The 21,693-nt window shown below is 49.4% G+C and overlaps 1 protein-coding gene across 1 annotated transcript; it reads right to left on the bottom strand.

Annotated features, from left to right (window-relative positions):
• Positions 1-2,390: 2,390 nt before the first annotated feature.
• DLST (dihydrolipoamide S-succinyltransferase) lies at positions 2,391-19,816 on the bottom strand. The gene is made up of 15 exons (XM_082485658.1): positions 19,701-19,816; positions 15,038-15,071; positions 13,644-13,692; positions 12,529-12,584; positions 12,116-12,190; positions 11,665-11,720; positions 10,865-10,976; positions 10,154-10,330; positions 9,788-9,861; positions 9,091-9,188; positions 6,390-6,520; positions 5,768-5,841; positions 4,855-4,938; positions 4,145-4,312; positions 2,391-3,616 (listed from the first exon to the last, which is right to left on the bottom strand). Exons 1-15 carry the CDS (start codon positions 19,767-19,769, stop codon positions 3,482-3,484), a joined length of 1,392 nt encoding a protein of 463 aa, XP_082341784.1. The 5' UTR covers positions 19,770-19,816; the 3' UTR covers positions 2,391-3,481.
• Positions 19,817-21,693: the final 1,877 nt, after the last annotated feature.

Below are 21,693 nucleotides of genomic sequence, written 5' to 3'. Positions count from 1 at the left end.
CCGGCCTCTGCGCCCATCCCTGGCTGCATGTGTGTGGGTAATGCCTCCTGCAGGGGCAGGATGGGGGGGAGCCGTCTGCCCTTCTCCCCCTGGCCCTCTGAACAGAATAAACCACTCGTTATCGCTTGCAGAAGTGTCCTTTGGTTTCTGAGCTGGACCAGGGAGGCTTGGGCTGAGTGAGGGAGGGCCCCAAATCTGTCTCAAACCTGCGCGGGAGCCCTGGGTTGGTGTCACCCGCTGTCTGTCACCACCTTGCAGCCAGAACCCAGAAGGTGGCACTGAGTGCCTGGCCATCTTCCCTTGTGCCCTGCCTGCCTCATGGCTTTTTGGATCTGCATGGCCATGCAGCTTCAGCTCAGAGTTGGGGAAATGCATAGCATGCCTGTGTTTTCTTCCAGCCTTGACTGTTGTCATCACCCATTCTGGCTCCAGCCTCCCAGGCCTGGGGGCTCCTTTCTACTGGCAGGACAGCAGCGCCGCTCTCCCCATTGCTCTGCTTTGAGCATGGTCATTCCTGGGTAGAACAAACAGTGAGGGTTTAAAGGGGTGAACTCTGAGAACCAGCACTAATGGAAGGAGGGTAAGGGTAAATACAAACCAGGATGGAAGAAAAAGCAGCGTGAACAAAAGGTGCCTGCTAACAGCTCAAGGCAGAAGCTGCTGCGTTTGTTTGTGCAAGGCAAAAGCCATATGCTGAAGGACAAGCTAGCAGTGGCGTAGTTTTGGCCCTCCTCTCCCAGCACTCCCTCCCATTGATAACTCATCCCCGATAGTAAGGAATTACTGGCACCAGTGAAACCCTTCAGTGGCTAGCTGGTTCCAGCTCCTGCTTGTCACCAGCAATAACACCCAGCTGCTGGCTGACTCGGCCTGGCTCTTGGGCAGCAGCAGGAGTGCTTGTCCACCAGAGGGAAGCAGAGCCCGGGAGAAACTCATCTCCCCCTCCAGCAAAGGCAGCGGACACCTCAAAGGCTGTGCAGAAGCAGGGGGACTAACCAAGGAGCAGACCACTAAGCAGGCCAGGTACCGGGAGCTGCCAAGCCTGCAGCTTTTCCTCACTGGGGCAACCCATGCTGGCTGACTCCTCCAGCAGCAGGATGCCCCCTTGGCAAGCAGCCTCCTAGTTCTGATTTGGGGGAGAATCGGCAGGACTGACTCAGGCCTGCAGCCGAAGCCACAGCATGGCTTCTTGTCACAAAGTGCCCTGGGCATCGCCCAGGAGGGTTGAAAAAAAAAAGGAAGCTTCAAGCACAGCAGCTGCACAACCCTCCTACAGCAAGCCCCAACGGCGCCGGTTAAATAAAGCAGTGTGTTAGGCTGCATCATTTTAAGAGCTTGACGTTACATTCATTCCCGGGGTAGTTCAAAGGCCTCATTTATTGCAGCTCTAGACAAGAATACAGGCATCGCCCTTCCCCAGGCTCACATACAAAGTCAAGGTGAGCCCTCTGTATCCTAAACCAGCATGGGGAACTGGGTGCTAGCAGAGTTTAACCAAAACCTTCTCTTTCATTCTATTTATTTGTGCAAGAGCAGCTAGACTCTGCCTTTCCATTACAGCACAGGGAAGGGTGTTTTTCCTCCCTCTCCTCCTAAACTTCCTAACCAACCAGGGACAAGTCAGAGGAAAGCTGACTCCATGTCCAGGTCTGTCCATAGCTGCCAGGAAGCAGCAGGAACCACTACCAGGAACTGCTCTCCCTTTTGTCAGCATGCCAGCTGTCAGCGCAATTGCTTTCTGTTAAAAGGGACTGCCGCCTTCACTCGTAGTTGGAAAGGGCAAACCATTCTCTGAAGTTGATGTCAGAGCTGGAAAAACCCTGCCACGATCCAGGAACCATTCTGTGTTGTTCCAAGAGGGACAGCTCCTCTGGGAAATGCTCTCAGCACCACGGACAGCCTTTGGTGCACCGCTCCCCTCCCCCCTGGACACCTCTCTCCCTCTCCAACCCCCAACAGCCTTTCTCCCCACTATCATGATTTACAACACTCCCATTGCATCAGGGAAAAACCAAACTGGCTCCACACCTATATACTTTAAGAGCCTGTCCAATTTCTCCCTCTTGGCCATCACGCCATTTAGCACATACTGGGATTTCCTTGCCATCTGCAACAGTTCTGTTGCTAGACCACAAAAAGGATGATTTCCAGCCCTGAAAACCTCATCTTTGCTGGGAACAGCCAGTTCTGTGCCAAAGAAGGTTTGAGGACAGTAGAATTCACAACCAGAGAAGCCTCAATTCAGTACCACGAGAGACAGGCCCAGTTCCCATTCCCTTTTCTCTCACCATCAGATAACATGCTTCTTATGCTACACTAGGGATACAGCTGCTGCCTGAGTCCTCGCCCAGGAGCTGCTGCTCACCCCCTCAAACACACCCCACCTCGCAGTCGTTGCCCAGTTTTATTTCATTTAAAATCCGCTGTGTTAAATATTTTAGTTACAAGTTTTGTGTAGAGGGTAAGAGTAATAGACTCTGCAGGCACTAGCAACCCCCTCACTCCCCCATACATGTGTGCGCTATTGGATTAAGGACTGCTCCCCCCTCCCCCCAAAACCAGCAGCCTTGGGCTGGGATATAACATTACACTGAAAGACCCGGCCCTCCCCAGCTGTCTCTTCACTGGTAGCAGGCCAAGCCCTCGCACGCAGGAAGCCAGCAGTCGGATCCACCGTCGGTGAGCTGTGATTCAAGGACAGCTGCTGGGGGCTGGTTCTTACCCCCGTGTTGGGCATGTAATGGTGAAAGAGTTGTCCCCCCAGGAACAGTGCCACCTCCACAGAGCTCATGGGCTCTGCCTACCCCAGACATGAACATTCATGCCACAGTGACCAGGCTGGACAGAGACCAATGATCTCCAAGGGAAAGCAGGGAAGCTGCCACTGCTGCGTTCCTGTCTGTGGAGGGAGTGTAATTAGGGCACTGCCAGAGGCACGACGCCTACCTCAAGCCCTGCTCTGATCAAAACCTCTGCTGCACGTGGCCTGGGGGTCCCCAGACTGCCCTTGCAAGGCAGATGAGAGTGAAATATTTTCAAGCAAAACAGGGACAGAACAGTGGCCTTTCCTCTCCTCTCCCTCCCAGGAACCTCAGTGCTAGGAAATAAAGCTGAACCCGCCTTGGAGCGGCAGGGAAGGGTACCCTAGCACAGCAGCAGCAAGCAGTTTCCACTGGTATAGGACAAGCTAGAGGTGAGAGTTTGGTGCTGTGAGGGAGAGGATGCCATACAGATGGCTCTGGAAAGGCAGTGCCATTCAGCGGTTGGCCCACTGCATAGCAATCCTCGTGAGAAACTGAACCTTTGTTAAACAGAACAGGAAAGGAGGTAGGAGCTACCCCCACAATTCCCTCCGGGACAGCTCTGATCACAGCGGAGAGAGGGAGACTGGAATGACCCCTGCCAGTTCCTGAATGCCCTGCATCGTCCCTGCTGGTGCTGCGGCCCTGCCCTGGGTGGGTTGTGTGGGGGTGCGGCTGCTCTACAGGTCGAGCAGCAGCACGCGGGGATCCTCCACCGCTGCCTTGATCTTGCGCAGGAAAGTCACTGCCTCTCTGCCATCAATCAGCCGGTGATCATATGTCAGTGCCACGTACATCATGGGCCTCACCTCGATCTGGAGGGGAGGAATAAGACAGGCATTAGTGAGCTCAGCCCTACCGCCTGCATGATGCTCTCCAGGACACTGAATTTACATGCCATGTAAATTCAGTGAAGATCCGGCTTTTTCCTATCCTGAATCCAGGGCTCATGCCCTCCTGGATGTGCCTGCCCAGCAGGATTACCCACCCATGCTCACTCAGTGTCACACTGACCACCATCCAGGCTGGGTCCACACCACACAAGACATGTCCCCTTTCCGGAGCTGTTCTCTATCGGAAAGGCCACAGTCTCCTCCTCCTCCCCACACCTAAGCAGATTATCCAGTTCTCCCCCTCATGGATAGGACAAGGCCCCCTGCACACCTCAGGCAAGTAGCAGTGCCAGCAAAGCTGCCCTACACCCATTAGTCTCTGCTCCTCCTTCACAGTAAAGCCTTTTAGAAGTTGACACCAACCCCCTAGTAAAAGCATATGGTCTATGGTCCTCATCCCACTGAGCCCTCCCCTGTGTTCACTGAAACCTCCTGTGCAGCTCCACCTACCTTGCCTCCCACAGCCACAGGCCTGTCGAAGATGGCATGCATGCCTAAGATGGCAGACTGGGGTGGGTTAATGATAGGTGTCCCAAAGAGTGACCCAAAAACCCCTCCGTTGCTGATTGTGAAAGTGCCACCATCCATGTCTTCAATGGCGAGTTCATTTTTCCGTGCCTAGAAGAAAAAGTGAGGTCTTAGCCACACAGATCACAGAAGACAAAGGAAAACGGTTTGGATGTTCACCCTCTCCAGGAATAAATGCTGATGGCAAGAGCTTCATTTAGTGACCCGTTCAGCTGAAAACCAGCACAAATTACTTGAAAATGCATCCTGTCTTTAGATCTGAACATTTCCTGGCTTTGTGGAAGGATTCTCTTGCCTTTGCTTTCAACTCTGGCGGCTTTTGCAGCAGATAGACACAGGGACTTCTACCCCAGGGCAGTTCAGCCTTGGCCTCTAAAAGACTAAGGTGAAGACACAGGCTGTCACTAATGCATAGTTTGTGGTCTTCTGCAAGGACAAGTAGATAGGCCTGTTCTATAAGGGCATGGGCACAGCTACAGCTGTAACTGGATTGCTCCTCACAGCACAACTCAGTGTGTCAAAGGTCAGAGATGACGACACAGGAGGGACTGAATCAATTCATACCCATCCAGCACCTCCAATTCTTCCCATTCCTCCCAACGTTTTTCAGAAAAACCTCCAACTTTCCTTACCTTTTCTCCCAACTCGTAGATAGCACGCTCTATGTCAGCAAAATTCATGTTTTCTACATTCCTAACAACAGGGACCACAAGACCCTAGGGAGAAGCAAAGAGCACGATCAGCAAATTCACCGCAGCGACACACAGATAACTGTTATCGGGCAGGAGCCTGGCTTCAGTCCAGCAGAGTTCCTGCCTCCCCCTCAGCCCACAGCAGGTGGTTGGCAGACCTGCCTCACACCCTGGCAGCCTGCCGGGAAACCTGGCAAGACATGCACCATGGGCTGACACCATAAATGAGACATCTTCTTTGCCTTTGTAAGCCCATCTCATGAAATCAGCCAAGCCTGTCTGGATCCAGCTCCATGTCCATAAAAGCAGGTGAGGCACTGGGCAGAGTTCAGCTGCCACCTCTTTCTAGGTGAGAAGAGCAGAGTCCCTTTGTGCTGGACCTCCCCTAGACTTTGGGATCAGTGCCAGAACTTCAGTCTTGGCCAAACCTCTGCCTCACAACAGAACCAACTAATTCAACATCTGTATCTCCATCCTATATCTACCTGGACAGGAACATCTCTTTGAAGCAGCAATGTGATTCACAGCAGGGTTAGCCAAAGGACAGGACATGCAAAGAACATACCATCAAAGGTCCATGAAAACCCTAACTTGGCCCTATTCGTTAATTACTGAGATCTATATTGACCTCGTTACTACATCTCCTAGTACAGTGGTAGAATATTCTCGGTCCTCCATTTTCTCCCAAAACCCATGTCAGCAGTCCACAATGTATCAAATGTCTCATTCAGAAGATCAGTCTCATCGGTAAGTTTCCACTGCAGAGGAGCTCAAAGCTGAGTTGGCTCAAAATATATGACCATCCCAAACCCAAGGCTGCAGGAACCATGGCCAAAGCATCCAAGGTACCTACCCGGGGAGTTGCTACAGCGACACTGATGTCCACATAGTCCCTGTACACAATCTCTTTGGTCGTGTCATCAATCACTAGAAGCAGAAAAAACAGTTACACACACAGTACTCAAGATGAAGGGCTAGAGGCCAGAAGCAGCCACAAAATCATAACAACTTGCTCATCTCTAGCTTAAACATAACTCCAGAGAAGAATGAGCTCTCACTGCACCTGTGGGAGAATCATCAGGATAGACAGAAAGGAAACACAGTCCAGATAGGTCAGTTCCCCTCAGACATCCCCTTGGTTATTCTCTTCTGAGTTCGAGCAAGCACCTCTGACAGCCCCCCAGGAACTGCATCACACCTACAGCAGCTACCTCTACACCAACCAGCAGGCTCTTCCCTCCACGGGCTGTGCATGCCCCAGCCCCGCTCCTGGCAACCCCTTCCTAATAGGGCCCCTCTTAGCAAACTGTACTCTACCTATGTAAGTGGCATAAGCAAAATCAGCTGCAGCATGTATGACTGTCCCCCCTTTTCTGCATATTTGAATTGCTTGCCCAAGCTATTAGCCCTGCCATGGACTTGGCCACGTGTTTTCCCCCACTCTGCCACATTCACCGGTGAGACATGCAACCCACCTGCATTCACAACGGGCTGGTCCTGCAGAGCAAAAGCTGCAGCTTTCACAAAAGCCGACATGAAACCTAGCTTCAGGTTGTGCTTCTTCAGGAAGGGATCCTTGTGTACGGCTCTCATCTCCCGGATGTTGCTGCAAAACACATGATAATGCTGGTCAGCATGGAGTCCAAGGAAACACTGCTTCCTCACTCCATAAAAGATTTCAGTGCCAGCCCCAAGGACTGCAAACTTGCACCACCAACTGGCAAACCTCCAGTCTGCTGAAAAATCCTTCAAATGTCATGGATGAAATGGGCTGAGGGTGGCTCTAAGGACCCTGCCAAAGGATCTAACAGGAACTGGGCCTGGACCACAAACTCAACAGGACAGGGGGTCTGACCTGCTGGAGAGCAGCTCTGTAGAAAGAGACCTGGGAGTCCTGGTGGACAACAGGATGACCATGAGCCAGCAATGTGCCCTGGTGGCCAAGAAGGCCAATGGCATCCTGGGGTGCATCAAGAAGAGTGTGGCCAGCAGGTCAAGGGAGGTCATCCTCCCCCTCTACTCTGCCTTGGTGAGGCCGCACCCGGAGTACTGTGTCCAGTTCTGGGCTCCCCAGCTCAAGAAGGACAGGGAACTGCTGGAGAGGGTGCAGCATAGGGCTACCAAGATGATTAGAGGACTGGAACAGCTCTCTTATGAGAAAGACTGAGGGAATTGGGTCTCTTTAGTCTGGAAAAAAGACGGTTGAGGGGGGACCTGATCAATGCTTATAAATACTTAAAAGGGTGGGTGCCAGGAGGATAGGGCTAGGCTCTTTTCGGTGGTGCCCAGTGACAGGACAAGAGGTAACGGGCACAAACTTGAGTACAGGAAGTTCCACCTAAACATGAGGAGGAACTTCTTTACCTTGAGGGTGGCAGAGCACTGGAACAGGCTGCCCAGGGAGGTGGTGGAGTCTCCATCTCTGGAGACATTCAAAACCCACCTGGATGCGTTCCTGTGCAACCTGCTCTAAGGTGGCCCTGCTCTGGCAGGGGGGTTGGACTAGATCTCCAGAGGTGCCTTCCAACCCTATGATTCTATGACAGGGTTAATCTGCTTGACCCACACTGCCAAGCACAAAAGCAAGATGTGGCACGGCATATTTCCTGCTTCAGCCTGATGTTACCACTGATTTTCTGGAGGCACCACTGCCAACACCAGTGTGGCACAGCAGACAGCAACTCCAGGTGTGGCTGGGCCAACCCTGGAAAGTTGGAAAAACAGGAAATGCCAAGAGCAGAAAAGATGCATGTGGTGACTGCGGCAAAAGACTTCAACTGTTGCACAAGCCCAGCGCCAGCCAGTATGACAATGCCTCTGTACCCAACTCTTTGGCTTTGGGAGTTGAGTGAATATGAAAGAAATCTTCCCAAGTGCAATGGTAGTGGGTGCCAACCCCCCCCAGCCCTCAGACTAATCATGCTTCCCCACTGCTTCTATTTGTCAGAACTGAGGTCATTTACAAAAAGTCAACCAAGCTGTGGCTACAAGCTCTGCCTATTCCAGGCTGGTACCAGATGTTGTGGAATTGCACGGTCCATCCCTCACCCGCCTCCACAGACCTTGAATCTTTGAAGAGACAGTTTCAGCAAGGGGCAGGGGTCTCCATGGTTTAGAGTGTTTGTTTTCCTGCACCTAACCTTGTTTAGGGCTAGGATTACCGCCCAAAGACATTAGTGCCTCCCAAGACACAAGGACTGCAGCAATGAGAATGAGGTTTGCTATGGAACTGGCTCATTATGGCTTCCTCCTTTCAGACACTGACCCCCCACGGGAAGCAGGAGGCCTCAGCATAGGTCCTCAAGAGTCAACCTCACAGCAATCAATCCAAACCAGATTACCAGATGCAACAAGAGCCCGAGGCCAGCGTAAAGCGACACCTCAATGAGCCTCTGAGAGGAGATAAAGCTGCAGCACTTCCCCTTCAATCAAGACTATTTTGCCAACCTTATTGTTCTGAGACCCAAATATTTACATGTTTTGTCTTAAGGAGCAGAATAGGATTTCACAAGGCAATTTGATTTGGGCACAATTTCCCCTTAATGCACTGTAACATAAGCTGACCACCCTCCAAAGCCATTAGTGTGCTCGGTCCATGCAAGCACTTGAGTCAGGAGACCCCCACCTGCCTGGAGGGGATGGGAAGGATGCTAGTCTGTCTCTGGAAAGCTGCACTATCCAACAGCAAGGACCTCAGACCTATGTACTGCTCACCTGAAAGGCTGATGAGCCCTGGGAAACCACCTCAAGGGAAGCTAAATATGCCCACCTCCAACAGCAGTAACCCAGTGGGGTGGTAGAAAGCCAATGCTCCATCTTGGTGTTTCCTAATAATCACTATACAGGTGACACTAGTCACTCCTGCTCTTCTGCTCAACATCCGCCAGTCCTCAACTAAGAACTACGCAGATGAGGAACCAGGTTGCCCCTTTTACAAGCAGCAGATGACTCCTGAGGAATGAGGGGCTGGTAGGAAGCTATGTATCCCTCTTACACCACAACACCAACATGGCCCTGATGAAGTTGCGCAGACGGTGGTAAGCACCTAAGAAAGAGGTCCCAAAAGACACGTTGCAAATCTCTGCAAAGAGGATCAGTAAGGTCTTGGCTGCTATTTAAAAATGACTGCCTGCATCTACTTCTACTTGTAAAGGGATAAAGAGGTCTGCTCCTCACCTCATATCGATCTCATTGAAAGTGGTCAGCATGGCACAAGTATTCTGAGCCTCCTTCAGCCGCTGAGCAATACGCTGACGCATCCTATTCATTTTCACCTGAAAATTAAAAACATGTAAGCAGAAGCTGCCTCAAATTCATACAAGGGGCAAAACAGAAGAAACTCAAAAGACCCTTCTTCCCATCTGATTGACTAGCAATGGATGCTTAGGGCCAAGGTTTTTACTCCACCTCTCCCTGAGGAGCAGGACAGGCTGAGTAGTTGTTTTCACTATGGAGCTGCCCAGCTCAACAGTTTCCAGCATGAGGCTAATGTGAGAGGAGTGAGACTACTAAGAAAGCAGGCTGCTCAACCGTGTTCTCTTAAGAATGCACAAGGCAGGTGAAGCAGCCTCAGCCCTTTGCTGAGGACTCGTGGACAAACCAATCAGATCACACTGAGCCTTCTGTGTTCAGTTAGGAGAGTTCAAGACAGGACTTCTTCCTAGAAAAGACGTGTCAGATTGGACCTGGCTCTTCCTCCACCCCACCCCTAAGTGGAACCTTCATGTACAGCATTTCCTCATCTGTCACAGCCCCATCGAGATGGGTGTGAACAGGTAGATATGGACACATCTAGAAAGCTTAAGCCTTATGCTAGAACAAGCTATCACCCAGCAACAGAAGTGCTAGCAAGGCCCCTGTTCCCACAGCTTACCCTGTGCTCTGATCTGGCACCTTTGCTGGGCGCTGACTCCCCAGGAGGGGCTGCCGCTGGCTTCACTGCAGACACTGAGGGTAAAGAACACATCAGTCAGAAAAGGAAGCCAGGGCTTGACTGCAACACCGTAAGGCAGAAAGCCTGTTTGAGCTCCTTGCTCAAGTAAGACAGCACGGAAGCAGCCTTGAATTGGGCAGCACAGGTACCAGGCATAGCTGAGCTCTCCAGTCTGGAGCATGCAGGACAATAATGTAGAGAGGCAGGCATTCACCATAAATCCCAGAGTGTTTGCCATCTTTAACCTTACACACTCTCCCCAAGGGAGAGAGGGTTGAAAATAGGAGAAAGCGGCTGTTGCCTCACCTGGTTTGCTGTCGATGGGCTGAGTTGACACAGGCGGCACTGGTGGCATTGTAGTGGGAATTGGTGCTGCAGCAGGGGGAGGAGGAGCCGCAGCAGGGGGAGGAGGAGCCGCAGCTACAGGTTCAGGGGCTGCAGGAGGAGGAGGGGCTGCTGCTGGTTTAGCCTTGGCAGGAGCAGCTGAAAGACAAGGAAGAACCACAGTAAGGGCACCCACAGGTTCCACTGTCAGGGATCTCCTAGTTCAACCAACCTGATAAAAGTTAACCCTCTGGCAGAAAGCCTTTATGTTCTCAGCACTACTGAACTGATAGGAGCCACCACAAGAGGATCCCATGGTGAAAGTGTTTTACCCATTGAAACCCTAGATCTCCTCACTGTGCAGGAGACTGGATGCTAAAGAGAAAAAGGCGGAGAAGTGGGTTATATCAAAAAGGCGGAGAAGTGGGTTTTATCAGGGGAATTCTCAAATAATTTTAGCTTAGAGCTGCAGTCTCCCGCAGAGGAAGCAAAAGGAAAGTTCCCCCTCCCCCCGAAGGACTAAAATTATGCTTTTCTAATGGACAACAGAATAGGAGTATTTTCTTCAGCTTCAGAGGCAGATGAAGGAAACAATAACCTGTATCATGATCCCTCTAAATGCACTGCTTCCATCTTCAGAAAAAGAGTGGTGGAAACGGGAAGGCCTGTGCAAGTTATACATGCCTGACTTACCTCCAGTTTTCCTGAGTTTGAACAGAGGTGTTCCCCCTTCCACTTTGCCACCATCGGGTACCAGAAGGGCTTCAATCACACCAGCTGCTGGGGCTGGAACTTGCACTGATGTCTGCAAAAAGGAAAATCAGTGAAATTCCCCCAAACATTGGATAGAGAATAAGCGCCCAAGAGAAGATGTCAATACGTGCAGATACACATTGTAATTTGGCACAGACAGTGGCTCTGTCTCACACCGTTTGCACCAATTTTCACACCCTCCACTGGGATTTTGTGCCAATACGTAGAAGTTTTAGGAGATGCTGGCAGTGTAGTGTATAGCCTGATCTTCCTGCTACAGGGTACAACCAAGAACTGACCTGCTGCCATCATCTTCCTGACAGCATCATCAGAAGCAGAACTTGGCATGGAGTTTTAGCAAGAACTTCAAAGCTTAAGAGTCCTTTAAGGAGTAAGTAAACTTAAAGGCTAAATTTAAAACAATCTGAAGACATCCTGTGGCTCTGCAGATTTCTCCTCTGTTTAAACACAAAGAGTTTTCAAAGCTTAGAGCACTGAAATTGGAAGGAGTGGAATTGTAGCACCACTGATGCTTAATCAAATGGATGAGAAAAGAAGAGTTATTGGAGAATTGTCACCTAAGGCACAGCCAGCTTTTACGCTAGATGAGAAAAGCTTTTCCGCATGAAGGGAGGAGACACAGGCAGGGCCTGCAGGCTCTAGGAGCTCTTAGCGGGAGAGGAGTCATACATAGCACTCGCTATAGAACTAGAAAAAGTTTTGGTCCAGAAAACTCCTACCTTGTCTGTTTCAATCTCACACACCACTTCATCTTCCGCCACTGTATCTCCAACAGCTGAATGACAGATATGAAGACCACTGTGAGGAGGGAGGTGTGCTAAGGCCTCCCCTCTTAACCCACAGCAGTCTCCCCCACTAACCCAGAATTTTCTCACCCCTGTTTTCCACAACTTCTAAAGAAAAGTCTAGCTCAAATAATCAATCCACTGCACAGTCAGAGTCCGATTCCAGTTTAGACATCAGCCTTTACCCAACATTACCCATAACTGAGAGGTGCCGAGGCAGCAACTGCAATCCCTACCCCTTAGGAGAACTGTAATTAACCGCCTCATTTGTCACAGACTGAAAGGCACAGAGAAGGCTGTCAGCCAGTGAACTACAAATCATCCCCGAGCTGTCCAGTGCAGCAGCAATGGTGCTACGAATTTCAGGGAAGAGGCAACTTCTTACCTTTCTCCCACCTGACATCTCCTTCTGTGACTGACTCTGCAAAGGCTGGTGTGTTCACCGTAACCACGTCATCCCCTGTGGGAGAGACAGACACATTTGAACATATTCAGAGCTCAAAACTTAAGGCATTGCTTCATTCTTGTCATCAGGACTCTAGTAGAGAGTGTAGGTCAACAGACATCAAATGTTGGCCACCTTCTTACTTCACACTGATTAACATTTAAACACAAGAAAAATTCCCATCTGACTGAAAGTCACATTGTGACAGGAATGCCAGACAAAATCCCTGAGCCATCCATCGAGGCAGGACAGCAGTGGGCCTAGACCAAGGATGGAAGAGGTAGCTTCAGCTGTTGTCAAGACAGCAACACGTAGCACAAGAGCCATCCCATTGACTCCAGACTTTTACTTACTACATACTGCAGTGGTTCTGAAGTAGCGGACGGTGAAGACACTGGAGCTATTTACTCTGCAGAAAGAGAGAAAGATACGAACACAGAAGTACGTTCCTCTGCAGGCTGCCGGCAGCAAGCTCAAGTACAGAATTTACATTTGCTTAACTGATCTGAAAGGCTGCTCAGCTCTTCTGATGTACTTGTTCCAAAGGACTCCTACCTACTCTTCAAGCTGCAACAACCCCACTAAGAAAGGAAACGTTACAGCTTACCATCACTAGTGCTCTCCAACTCAGTGAGAACTGAAATTTATGGAATTTTAATTTAGGGAGACAATCCAACAAAACCCCTGTGACTTAAATACTGATAAAAGGCTGACCTAGCCAGCCCACCCTATGCCCAAGCCTACTGCAGTAACCACTTTTTACCTCCAGGTCAGGACTGTCATCTCTACAGAAGCTGCTAGATTGCTCCAAAAAAAGAGAAAGTACCATAAATTGCCTATGGCAACCCATCCAAGAGACAGCTATTTCTCACCACCATGTCCCTTCACAGGGAGCTGGCAATCCCAAGCATTCCAAAAGATGTTTTTTATACCTACTGACACTACAGTCGGAAACCTGAAGCAAACATGCTTTAGCATTTCCTCTAACAGAAGCTACTTGCTGCAAGCAGACCAGCATTTCAGGCTTTTATGGATGCACTCTTAAGGTTATTTCCCCAAATAAATTTTTACAAGACCACCTCAGCAATGCAAACTCAGTTGCCACATGAACAAGAGCTCCCTGAACCATCCCACTTCTCCTGACAAAAATCCTACCAGGAGGCCACTATAGAGCAAACAAGACTTCTAGTCAGATAATCAAAGGGTAGAGATCCATTTATCACCAGTCTCCTCATTCTTGTGCATTCCCTGCCTCGGTATCTGCTTCCAAACAAAGCTTATTTTCTTCAAGTATGCCACAGTTCCTGACCTGCAAAACCTAGACTTTGTTAGCGCTAGCTCCATGCTCCTACAACGTGCACAGGGATTTTTTGACAGCCAACCATATTCTGCCTCCCAGCCCCCAAATCTTATCAGGGCTAGAGCAACCCCAGCCTCTCCACATCACAGCTTTCCTGGGGATACTTACACAAGCTTCCTGCTGTTGGTGTAAGCCAGTCCCTGGCTCCCAGCCACACCTGTGAATGAGAATGGTGTTACCCCACAGGAACGTTATCCCATCCAGCCCTCAAGTATCCCTGTCAGGTAAAAGAGTGCTGAGGACACCACTGTCTACCATGAAAGAAGCTTGGGACTAAGTGCAGAATCCAGCCATATAGAGGCACCTCAGTGCTATCAAACCTGCCCAGAGCTTGCCAAGAACAGCGGTCTTGTCTTCATCTAGATTTACAGCAACGGGAAAAAGAGTTCTATCTTAACCTCAAAGCTGATAAGGATAACTTTGAAAAGGGCAAAGCAAGCAGTGGCTATCCCAGTCAGAACAAAACCAGGAAACAGCTATAAGGGACACCTCCAGGACTGCTAAAACCCCAGTTGCTGCTGAGTTATGGTCACCAACACAAAGAGGTTCCTAATAGGAGCAAGGCATCAGTCCCCTAAGAGGCACCCCCAGGAAGCCTCAGTGTCATGTGGACAGGTAAGGAGGAAAAAAAAGAATGAAAACAGGGTGTAGTGCAGAGTAGCAAGCCACCATCATCCCTCTTCTCTGTCCACCCCGTCCCAAGAACACTTCTTCCCCAGAACTCACAGCAGAGAGGTACTTGCATAGCTTCTCAGTTTCACATACCCCACTGTCCCCTTCCCACACTACTCACATGCCCTGACACTGCAATTTTTATTACGAACTGAACTCCTGTCCTTTGTCTCTTTCAGGGCACTGGGCAGTTTTCCAGACTGATCTTAAAGAGAGTCAGCATAGCAATTGGAGAACATAATTACCTCAATTACACAATGCCAGAAGGAAGAAACATTTCCCCACTTGATTTTCAAAAAAAAGCAATACAATTTTGACACCTTCCGCTACTAAAGAGCTGATATTGGAACTCTAGAAACCAGAAAAGTTAAGCAGATTTAACTGGTTTCTCAAAGTGGAATCAGAAGTGAGCAATGTAATGCTATATAAACACAGTACAGCTAGAAAAAACAGAGCTCTGGGAAAATCCAGTTTAAGCACCAAAGAGGAGTTCACAGGCATACTAGATTTGACATGTCACTTAACATTCACTCATCATTTTCAAAGGAGTTTATTAGAGAGCTAGGCCCTGCAACAGCATCTGTTTCAAGCACCGCAATGCTTGAAATACACTGTGCTGCTGCTCTGAAATTTTCACCAGAACCGAATGGATCAGGCAGCATGTACATTAGGCAAGGGAGGCACTAACATGGAAATACAGCTCATTTCACCAACTGTTTCTTCATTACATGATTGGCAGAAACAAACCCCAATCAAACCTATTCTCAATTTCCATGATAAGCTCTGCTCTGTCTAGGTAGTTTGAAATGAAATAAAAGCATAACACTCACCAGACAGAGAGCATCTTGCCAGAGTACAGTTCCCCTGTCAGAGAGAAGAGGAACTATCAGTATTGCAAAAAGATGGACCCACCCTAGAAGGACTTTGGTTTTCCCACAAGACCTGGATCAGAGACGGGACCCACCACTCCCATGCTCCAGACTGCAGGCATGCTACTTTCCTATAGTGTGCAAGAGCGCAAGATGATGATAGCATCTACACCCTTCTCTTTGCTTTGTCTCCTTCCAGGATGCTTTGCTGTGGAATGATGTTAAACCAAATGCACTTGGTTTTTAGTTGTGGCTCCAGCTGTTTTGACCTTCTCATGCACACTTTCCTCTTCAAGAAGGAACAGATTTCTAAAGACTCATTCACTAAAATTTGTTATGAATGAGAAGGTCAAAGGTAGCTACTGGATACAATGAAAAAACATCTCATGATGTTTACTCCTACAGTCATGAATGCAGCATCTAAGGATTTTTTTGTTCATTTTTTATAAGGCCATGGAGCCTTTGAAATCCAGAAGGCCAGAATTTCCCTCAATTGCAAGATTTCTACTGCCTTCAGTGAGTCAGGAATTCCACCTTCTGGTGATGTTTCACCTCATACCCATGTAATCATTGACCACATTCCTAGCTCAGCGTAACATTCCTCAAAAGTAAAAGACATTTCAAGATATTCCAGTTACTTTCCCTATTGTTATTATGCATTTCTCCAGCATTGAACCTGCAGATCTGGAGAACCTAAGAACTCTTTAAAAGCTATAGGAACATATCACAGTAACCATGACTAAAATGCAGTTGACTGGTCTGGAATAACAGCTACTCAACAGCTCAAGCCACCCTTACACAGCAGCTAAGGTAAGAGATAAAAATTAGTTTTCATTCACATATTCAGTGTCTGAAGGGAAATTTGCATATAAGCCCCCATTGCAGCTTCACCAGAGCAAGGAGGATGGGATATAACTGATCTTAAATATCAAAATAATTTGTGCAGCTGTGTGTGATAAGACAACATAGAGATCAAGGACCAAAGAGATACTTAAACTTGTCACACTGTCTATAGGACTGAGTGCTGTAGCATGCAAAAATACGTTCAGTGAACACTTCATATCACCAAAACTACTAACAGGCCTGGAATCAATCCCTTGGCAGTTTAATTATCCAAATTTACTGATGGATTTGGCTTCTTGGATATTAACGCACAGTCAACTCAATGATTGATGGGCAACTGAACAGGGTTATGATTAGCTGTGACGAGGATGCAGGCAGCCAGGCTGATTTGCTGCTAAGCCAGTCTGGGTCTGGCAGAGCTCAGGAGCTCCAGCACAGCGTCTCACAGCTAACCTGCTTGCCGATCCACTGCAGGAACCAACAATCCTGGACCCACATTCCTGCAAGACCAGGTTCTGGCAGGGCCCACTGGAGCCCCTGCCCCAGGTCTGGCTGGAGAAGGGAAAGCAGGGAGCACTGCGCAGGCTTTGCAGAGTCATCATGAATGCTACAATGCTTAATCTTGGCGCAGCACTGGCCCCCTGCTAACTCAGATCTGGTTTGTGTAGAGCCAGCCCTAAGCTGGGATCAGTAAGACAAACTTCAACTTAACTCCTCTTGGTCAAGCGTCTAAAACATCACAATCCTCAGCACATATGTTAGTTCCCATATTGATCAAATTCTTCCCACTTTCTGTAGTGTCCCAGATAACATGAAGTCAATCACAAATAAAATACCAAGTGACGTGAGCTCCCCTCTGCCCAATAATATTTTCCTGGGCACTTTATAAAAAAAAGTGGCTAAAGGTATTCCTAGCATCCCAGACAAAAACTTGTTAAGAAAGAGGAACAGCCTCAGACTGAAGCAGAAACAGCCAATTTTATTTGCTCAGGACCAGTTTACTGTAACGTTAAAAAAATAACAGTTTAGAAGGCCTGTTCTAAAATAAATCATTGTGAGAAAACACATCTGCAGCTCTCCTCCACGAGAGGTGCCAAGTCTGTGTTCCACAACTGCTGCAAAATTAAGGAAAAATTGGTATCACTCTACCCTTCTGCCTTTTAGGTCAAGAAATGAGGGAAAGAGCTCTAATGCAGGGAGATACTGAGATTCCTCTGTCTTGTGTTCTGCAGAACCGCTGTGTGTCCACCTCTTAATTACAGTACGTCAGAGATGCATGTGCAGCTCCAGGAGATGCTTGACAAGGCTGTTTCCTGTCCCCTTTTTTTCCTGAAGGAATCACTGTGATTGCACCTGTTCCTGATATCACCTGGCTAAATCTGCCCTCAGCCTGACCTTGGAGCTTCTTCAGTGAAAATGGAAACATTTAGGTTTTGTTAGCCCGCATTAGTACTTTGGGTCACTTTAAAAAGACAGCCTTCACTTGGAGAAGTAAGTCTTGGTCTAATTAGCTAGTGACTCATGTACCAAGTGATTAATTTTCCCCCCATGTTTCACATGACTTCTTGGAATTGTTTTTATTACTGATATTATGTCAAAGTGACCCTGGCACACAGCGTCCCAGGCCACACCTTTCAAGGAGCCATCATCTTCCAGTAGGTCCCTACACAGTGAAACAAATTATGGAATACATTAGTCAAAGCGACAGCCTGTATACCTACAGGTTTCTTCTTCAACAGAGGGAAGAGGGACCAGTTCAGGTAAAGACATTAACTGAACAGGAGGGTACAGTTAATTTCAACAGAGGCAAAACAGAAGCCCAGTGCTGGGCAGCTCTCCTGACAAGCAAAGCAGCAGTCAGTTCTCCGGTCCCGGCTTCTTCAAAGCAAAGAAGCTGCTGCTTTAACAACAAGGATGATTGCAAACCACTGCTACACACAAAAAACGCCACTGCACGTCTTTTATGGATGTTAGCGCAATTATATATAGCATGGTAGGGCAGATGCTAAGATGGGATGGAGATAACAATGCTGAGTGGCAGAGGATACTGTTACTAAGACAACAGGCTGAGAACTCCTCCAGCAGGTGGGGAGGATCAAACGGGGAAGAAAAAGTGCTTTACAAACTCCTCCCCAGATAAATAGAAGGACCTGATTATCAAAGCTGAACACAGCTCCTGATCAAACCATTCTTTTCCAGACAAACTGTTCTCTGGACTTTTTCAGGTCATCCTTCAAAACTGCGCCCCCCCCCCCCAAGTCTTATGTGCTCGGATGCAGGCTACTGATGCACATTCACAATTTCTACTTGATATATGAATCCGGGACCTTTTTCTCTTTTACGAGATCATCAAAATCCAGCCAACCTCTCCCTACCCTCGTTGGTTCTTGCTGACTCCACTGTTCTCCCACACAACCCTACACTTCTGAATTTTGTTCTCACTTCTCCCATGTGAGGTTTGCCAAGTTCTGGCATTTCTTTCTGTCTCTCGAAAACACCTGTATTATTCCCTTTGTCAAAACTTACTTCCCATATCTCTACTCAAATGGAAATCAAACTACTACCACCATCTTTACTTCTCAACTTTCCCAGTACACCTAACTAAAATTACCTCCTCTTCCTAGTACTCAGCTATAACCTCCTGTAACCTCCTGATTTGCAGACTAGTTTTGTAAAAGGTTTGAATACTCCATCTGACTTTCCCTCATGTTCTGTATAATTACACTGCACCACTGAGAGCTGACAAAGCTTAAATATTGTTAAAACCCCACTTAAATAAGCTTAAACTGCACTATAATCAATTTGTATCTACATATATATGTATAACAGAATATAACTCTATAGTTAGTTACAAATTGTTTATAGTGCAGTTTATATATATACACATTTATCAACACAAATCTGTTTTAGCGCCCAGAGACAAGCATTTAACACACAACAGCCCTATGGGGAAGCACGACATAGTTAAATGTTCAAGATTACAATTAGTCGTCAACACTTGCTCGCCTACATTCACACAATGGCTAAAATCAAATCTCATGCTCTAAGGCTTCAGCTGATCATCTGGAAGAGAAGTGATCTTTTTCCTCCTGTAGCTGTACGTATATATGTATGTATATGCATGCATATACATATGTATGTGCATAAAGCTATGCAAGTTTGCTATTTAAACGAAAGATGTGGCCAGAACTCAGCAAACGACAGAAACCAGCTGGCGAGGAGCAGCCCCGATGTCGATTTAAGTAGCTGGCTCTGGCTATTGGACTCCGCAAGCCCAAGTTACCGCCGGCACAGGTTACTGCCGTTTGCATCGGTTCAACGACTGCTTTGAACGCTGAGCACAGGAATTAAATAAGAAAGCAGACACCAGCTTATCTGCGGTTTCTGCACCGGGCCCACCCGGCCGGGGAGGGTCTCTGCCCGTGGAGTGGGAGAGGTGGGTGGGTGCGAAACGAGCCGCGGCTGCCAACCGAGAGGCCCCCCCAAACGCTTCGGCGCAGCGACAGGCGAGGACGGCGGGCCTGGCCCGGCCCGGGCGGAGCGGGACGGTCCGGGGGCAGCGGCACACGCTCCGGCGGCCCCGGGAAGGGGCAGCCCTGCCGCCCCCCCTCTCGCCTTCACCCTCCCGCGGCGGCGGTGCCTCACGCTGAGGCGGCGGGCGGGGGGGGAAGGGGAGGGAGGGGACGACGCGTCCCGGTGCCCTTGGCGGTGCCGTCCCCGCCCGCCGAAACAGCCGCCCCCCTCCTCCCTTCCCGCGGCCGGCGCCCGCAGTGGGCAGTACCTGCCGGAGGGCGCGCAGCGAGCGGCCCAGCGCCCGACCGAGGCAGCGGGACCGCCACAGCAGCAGCATCGCGGAGGCAGTGGCGGCGGCGGGAGGAGCCGGAGGGCGGACACCGGAAGCAGGCCCGGCGCGAGCCGGAAGCGCGCAGGACCGGACCAACCTCTCCGGAACGGGGGGAGCGGGGCTGGAGGGGCGACACCATCGCGGGCGGGGGGGCGCTGGGACAGCTGTGGGGACAGGGCTGTGGGGTGAGGACAGACCCAGGGGCTGTGGGGCACGGACAGGCGTGGGGACTGGGTTGTGGGGTGAGGACAGGCCTAAGGCAGGGGCTGTGAGTCAGGGACAGGCTCGGGGACTGGGCTGTGGGGCAGGGCTGGGGCAGGAGCAGGCTGTGATACCTCAGGAGCCTCCTGTTTAACCATACCTAACATGGCTTCCACAGCCCCGTGTAGGGCCGGGGGGCAGGCGGGTGGTTCGGTTGTGCCTTGTGTCCTGGTTGTCAGTACCTTTGTGTGGCCCTGCCTGCCCCCGGCACAAGTGGACACGGGGGCTTTCATGTTACGAGTTACATTACCTATGAGTTATGTTACCTACAGTTCCTGGTACGTAAACACCCCTATGTGTTACCAAAGGGTGTCGTTTCATGCTGCTCTTCATTGAAGCAACTCTGGATTGCTGCACGACAGCTGTACAGGTGGTCTTCCTGCTCACCTTGACACATCACGGGGTTGGGCTCATGTAGGATGACATTGCCGCAAGCATCAGCCAGGGGGATGTTGCATGGTTAGAAATAGTTTTAAACTAAAAGAGGGTGTATTCAGACTAAATATAAAGAAGAAATTTTTTACAGTGCAGGTGGTGAAACACTGGCACAGGTTGGCCAGAGAGGTGGTAGGTGCCCCATCCCTGGAAACATACAAGGTCAGATTGGACAAGGCTCTGAGCAACCTGATCTAGTTGAAGATGTCCCTGCTCGTTGCAGGGGGGTTGGACCAGATAACCTTTGAAGGTCCCTTCCAACCTAAACCATTCTATGATTCTATGAAATGGGCAAGGAGGTCATCTCACCACAGCAAACAGGAAAATGGGTCCACAAGTAGGCCCCATTCCTCAGGTGTGGTCTGTATGTTCAAAATGTTTGAGAATTCCCCCAGCTGGCTTCTGTTTTCCAGGTGGGGAACAACAGGTGGAATAAAACCCAAGGAACACATTTGCAGAATCTGAGAATTAGCTTGGGATAGTCATGAAAGGCTGTCTGGCAGCCAGGCATTTCAAGGAGCTAAGTCCAGGTTATGCACATGTCCTTAATTTAGCCATTGCTTAATAATATATGAATGGTAAACTGTAACTGTTATAATAGTCTCCTAATATAAATTTGCCATGAACATAATTGGCATCATTTTCAAAGAAAAGAGGTGGAACAAAAACCAACAGGGGATAGTCTCTGAGGCTTTGAGGAAGTGCTGACTCCTTTAATAAAAGGCAACTGAGCCAGAAAGGCTCTCTGCCAGGGATTTCTCCATAATCTGTCTTTTTAGGGCTAATATCCTTGAACAAAACCACCTGATGTCAACTGTTAACCACAGCCTCCTGCTGTGAATACACCAAACATTGCTGTGTTCAGTAATCATGTGGAGGCAAAGCAGATGGAGCCCCAGGAGCAGCACGTGTGGCTAGGCTTTGTCCACCCACCCCCCAGCTCCTGCATAAAGTGTCTCACAACCACATGTGCCCTGGGGGCACGTGGGTTTGTCCTGGGGCTGGGGTCAAAGCCTGCTCAGCTGAGAGTGGTGCTGGCTCTGCTGGTTGCAGCAGTGTCTCTAAAGCACCCTGTGATAAGCAAGGGACTCAGTGTTGCCGCTTTTCCTGTGTTGTTCCATTTCCTGGCCAGCCAAAATGCCTCCGTGTCCCAGTGGCAGGGGATGTTGGAAATGCCTGGGTGCTTTCCATGGGAGCTGGGCAGCACCTGGAGCTCTGAGCTGGTTCCTTCCTT

Source organism: Vanellus vanellus (genome assembly GCF_965231255.1).
Source record: "Vanellus vanellus genome assembly, chromosome: 6".
NCBI classification, from domain to species: Eukaryota; Metazoa; Chordata; class Aves; order Charadriiformes; family Charadriidae; genus Vanellus; species Vanellus vanellus.
This window is presented reverse-complemented; position numbering and strand designations above follow the sequence as displayed.

Excerpts from the sequence above, each read along its gene's own strand:
- DLST (XM_082485658.1), bottom strand. The coding sequence starts at position 19,769 with ATGCTGCTGCTGTGGCGGTCCCGCTGCCTCGGTCGGGCGCTGGGCCGC. Across the intron at positions 6,521-9,090 it reads TTCAATGAGATCGATATGAG|CAACATCCGGGAGATGAGAG; the intron begins GTGAGGAGCAGA and ends TGTGTTTTGCAG. Across the intron at positions 4,313-4,854 it reads TCTACGAGTTGGGAGAAAAG|GCACGGAAAAATGAACTCGC; the intron begins GTAAGGAAAGTT and ends TTTTTCTTCTAG.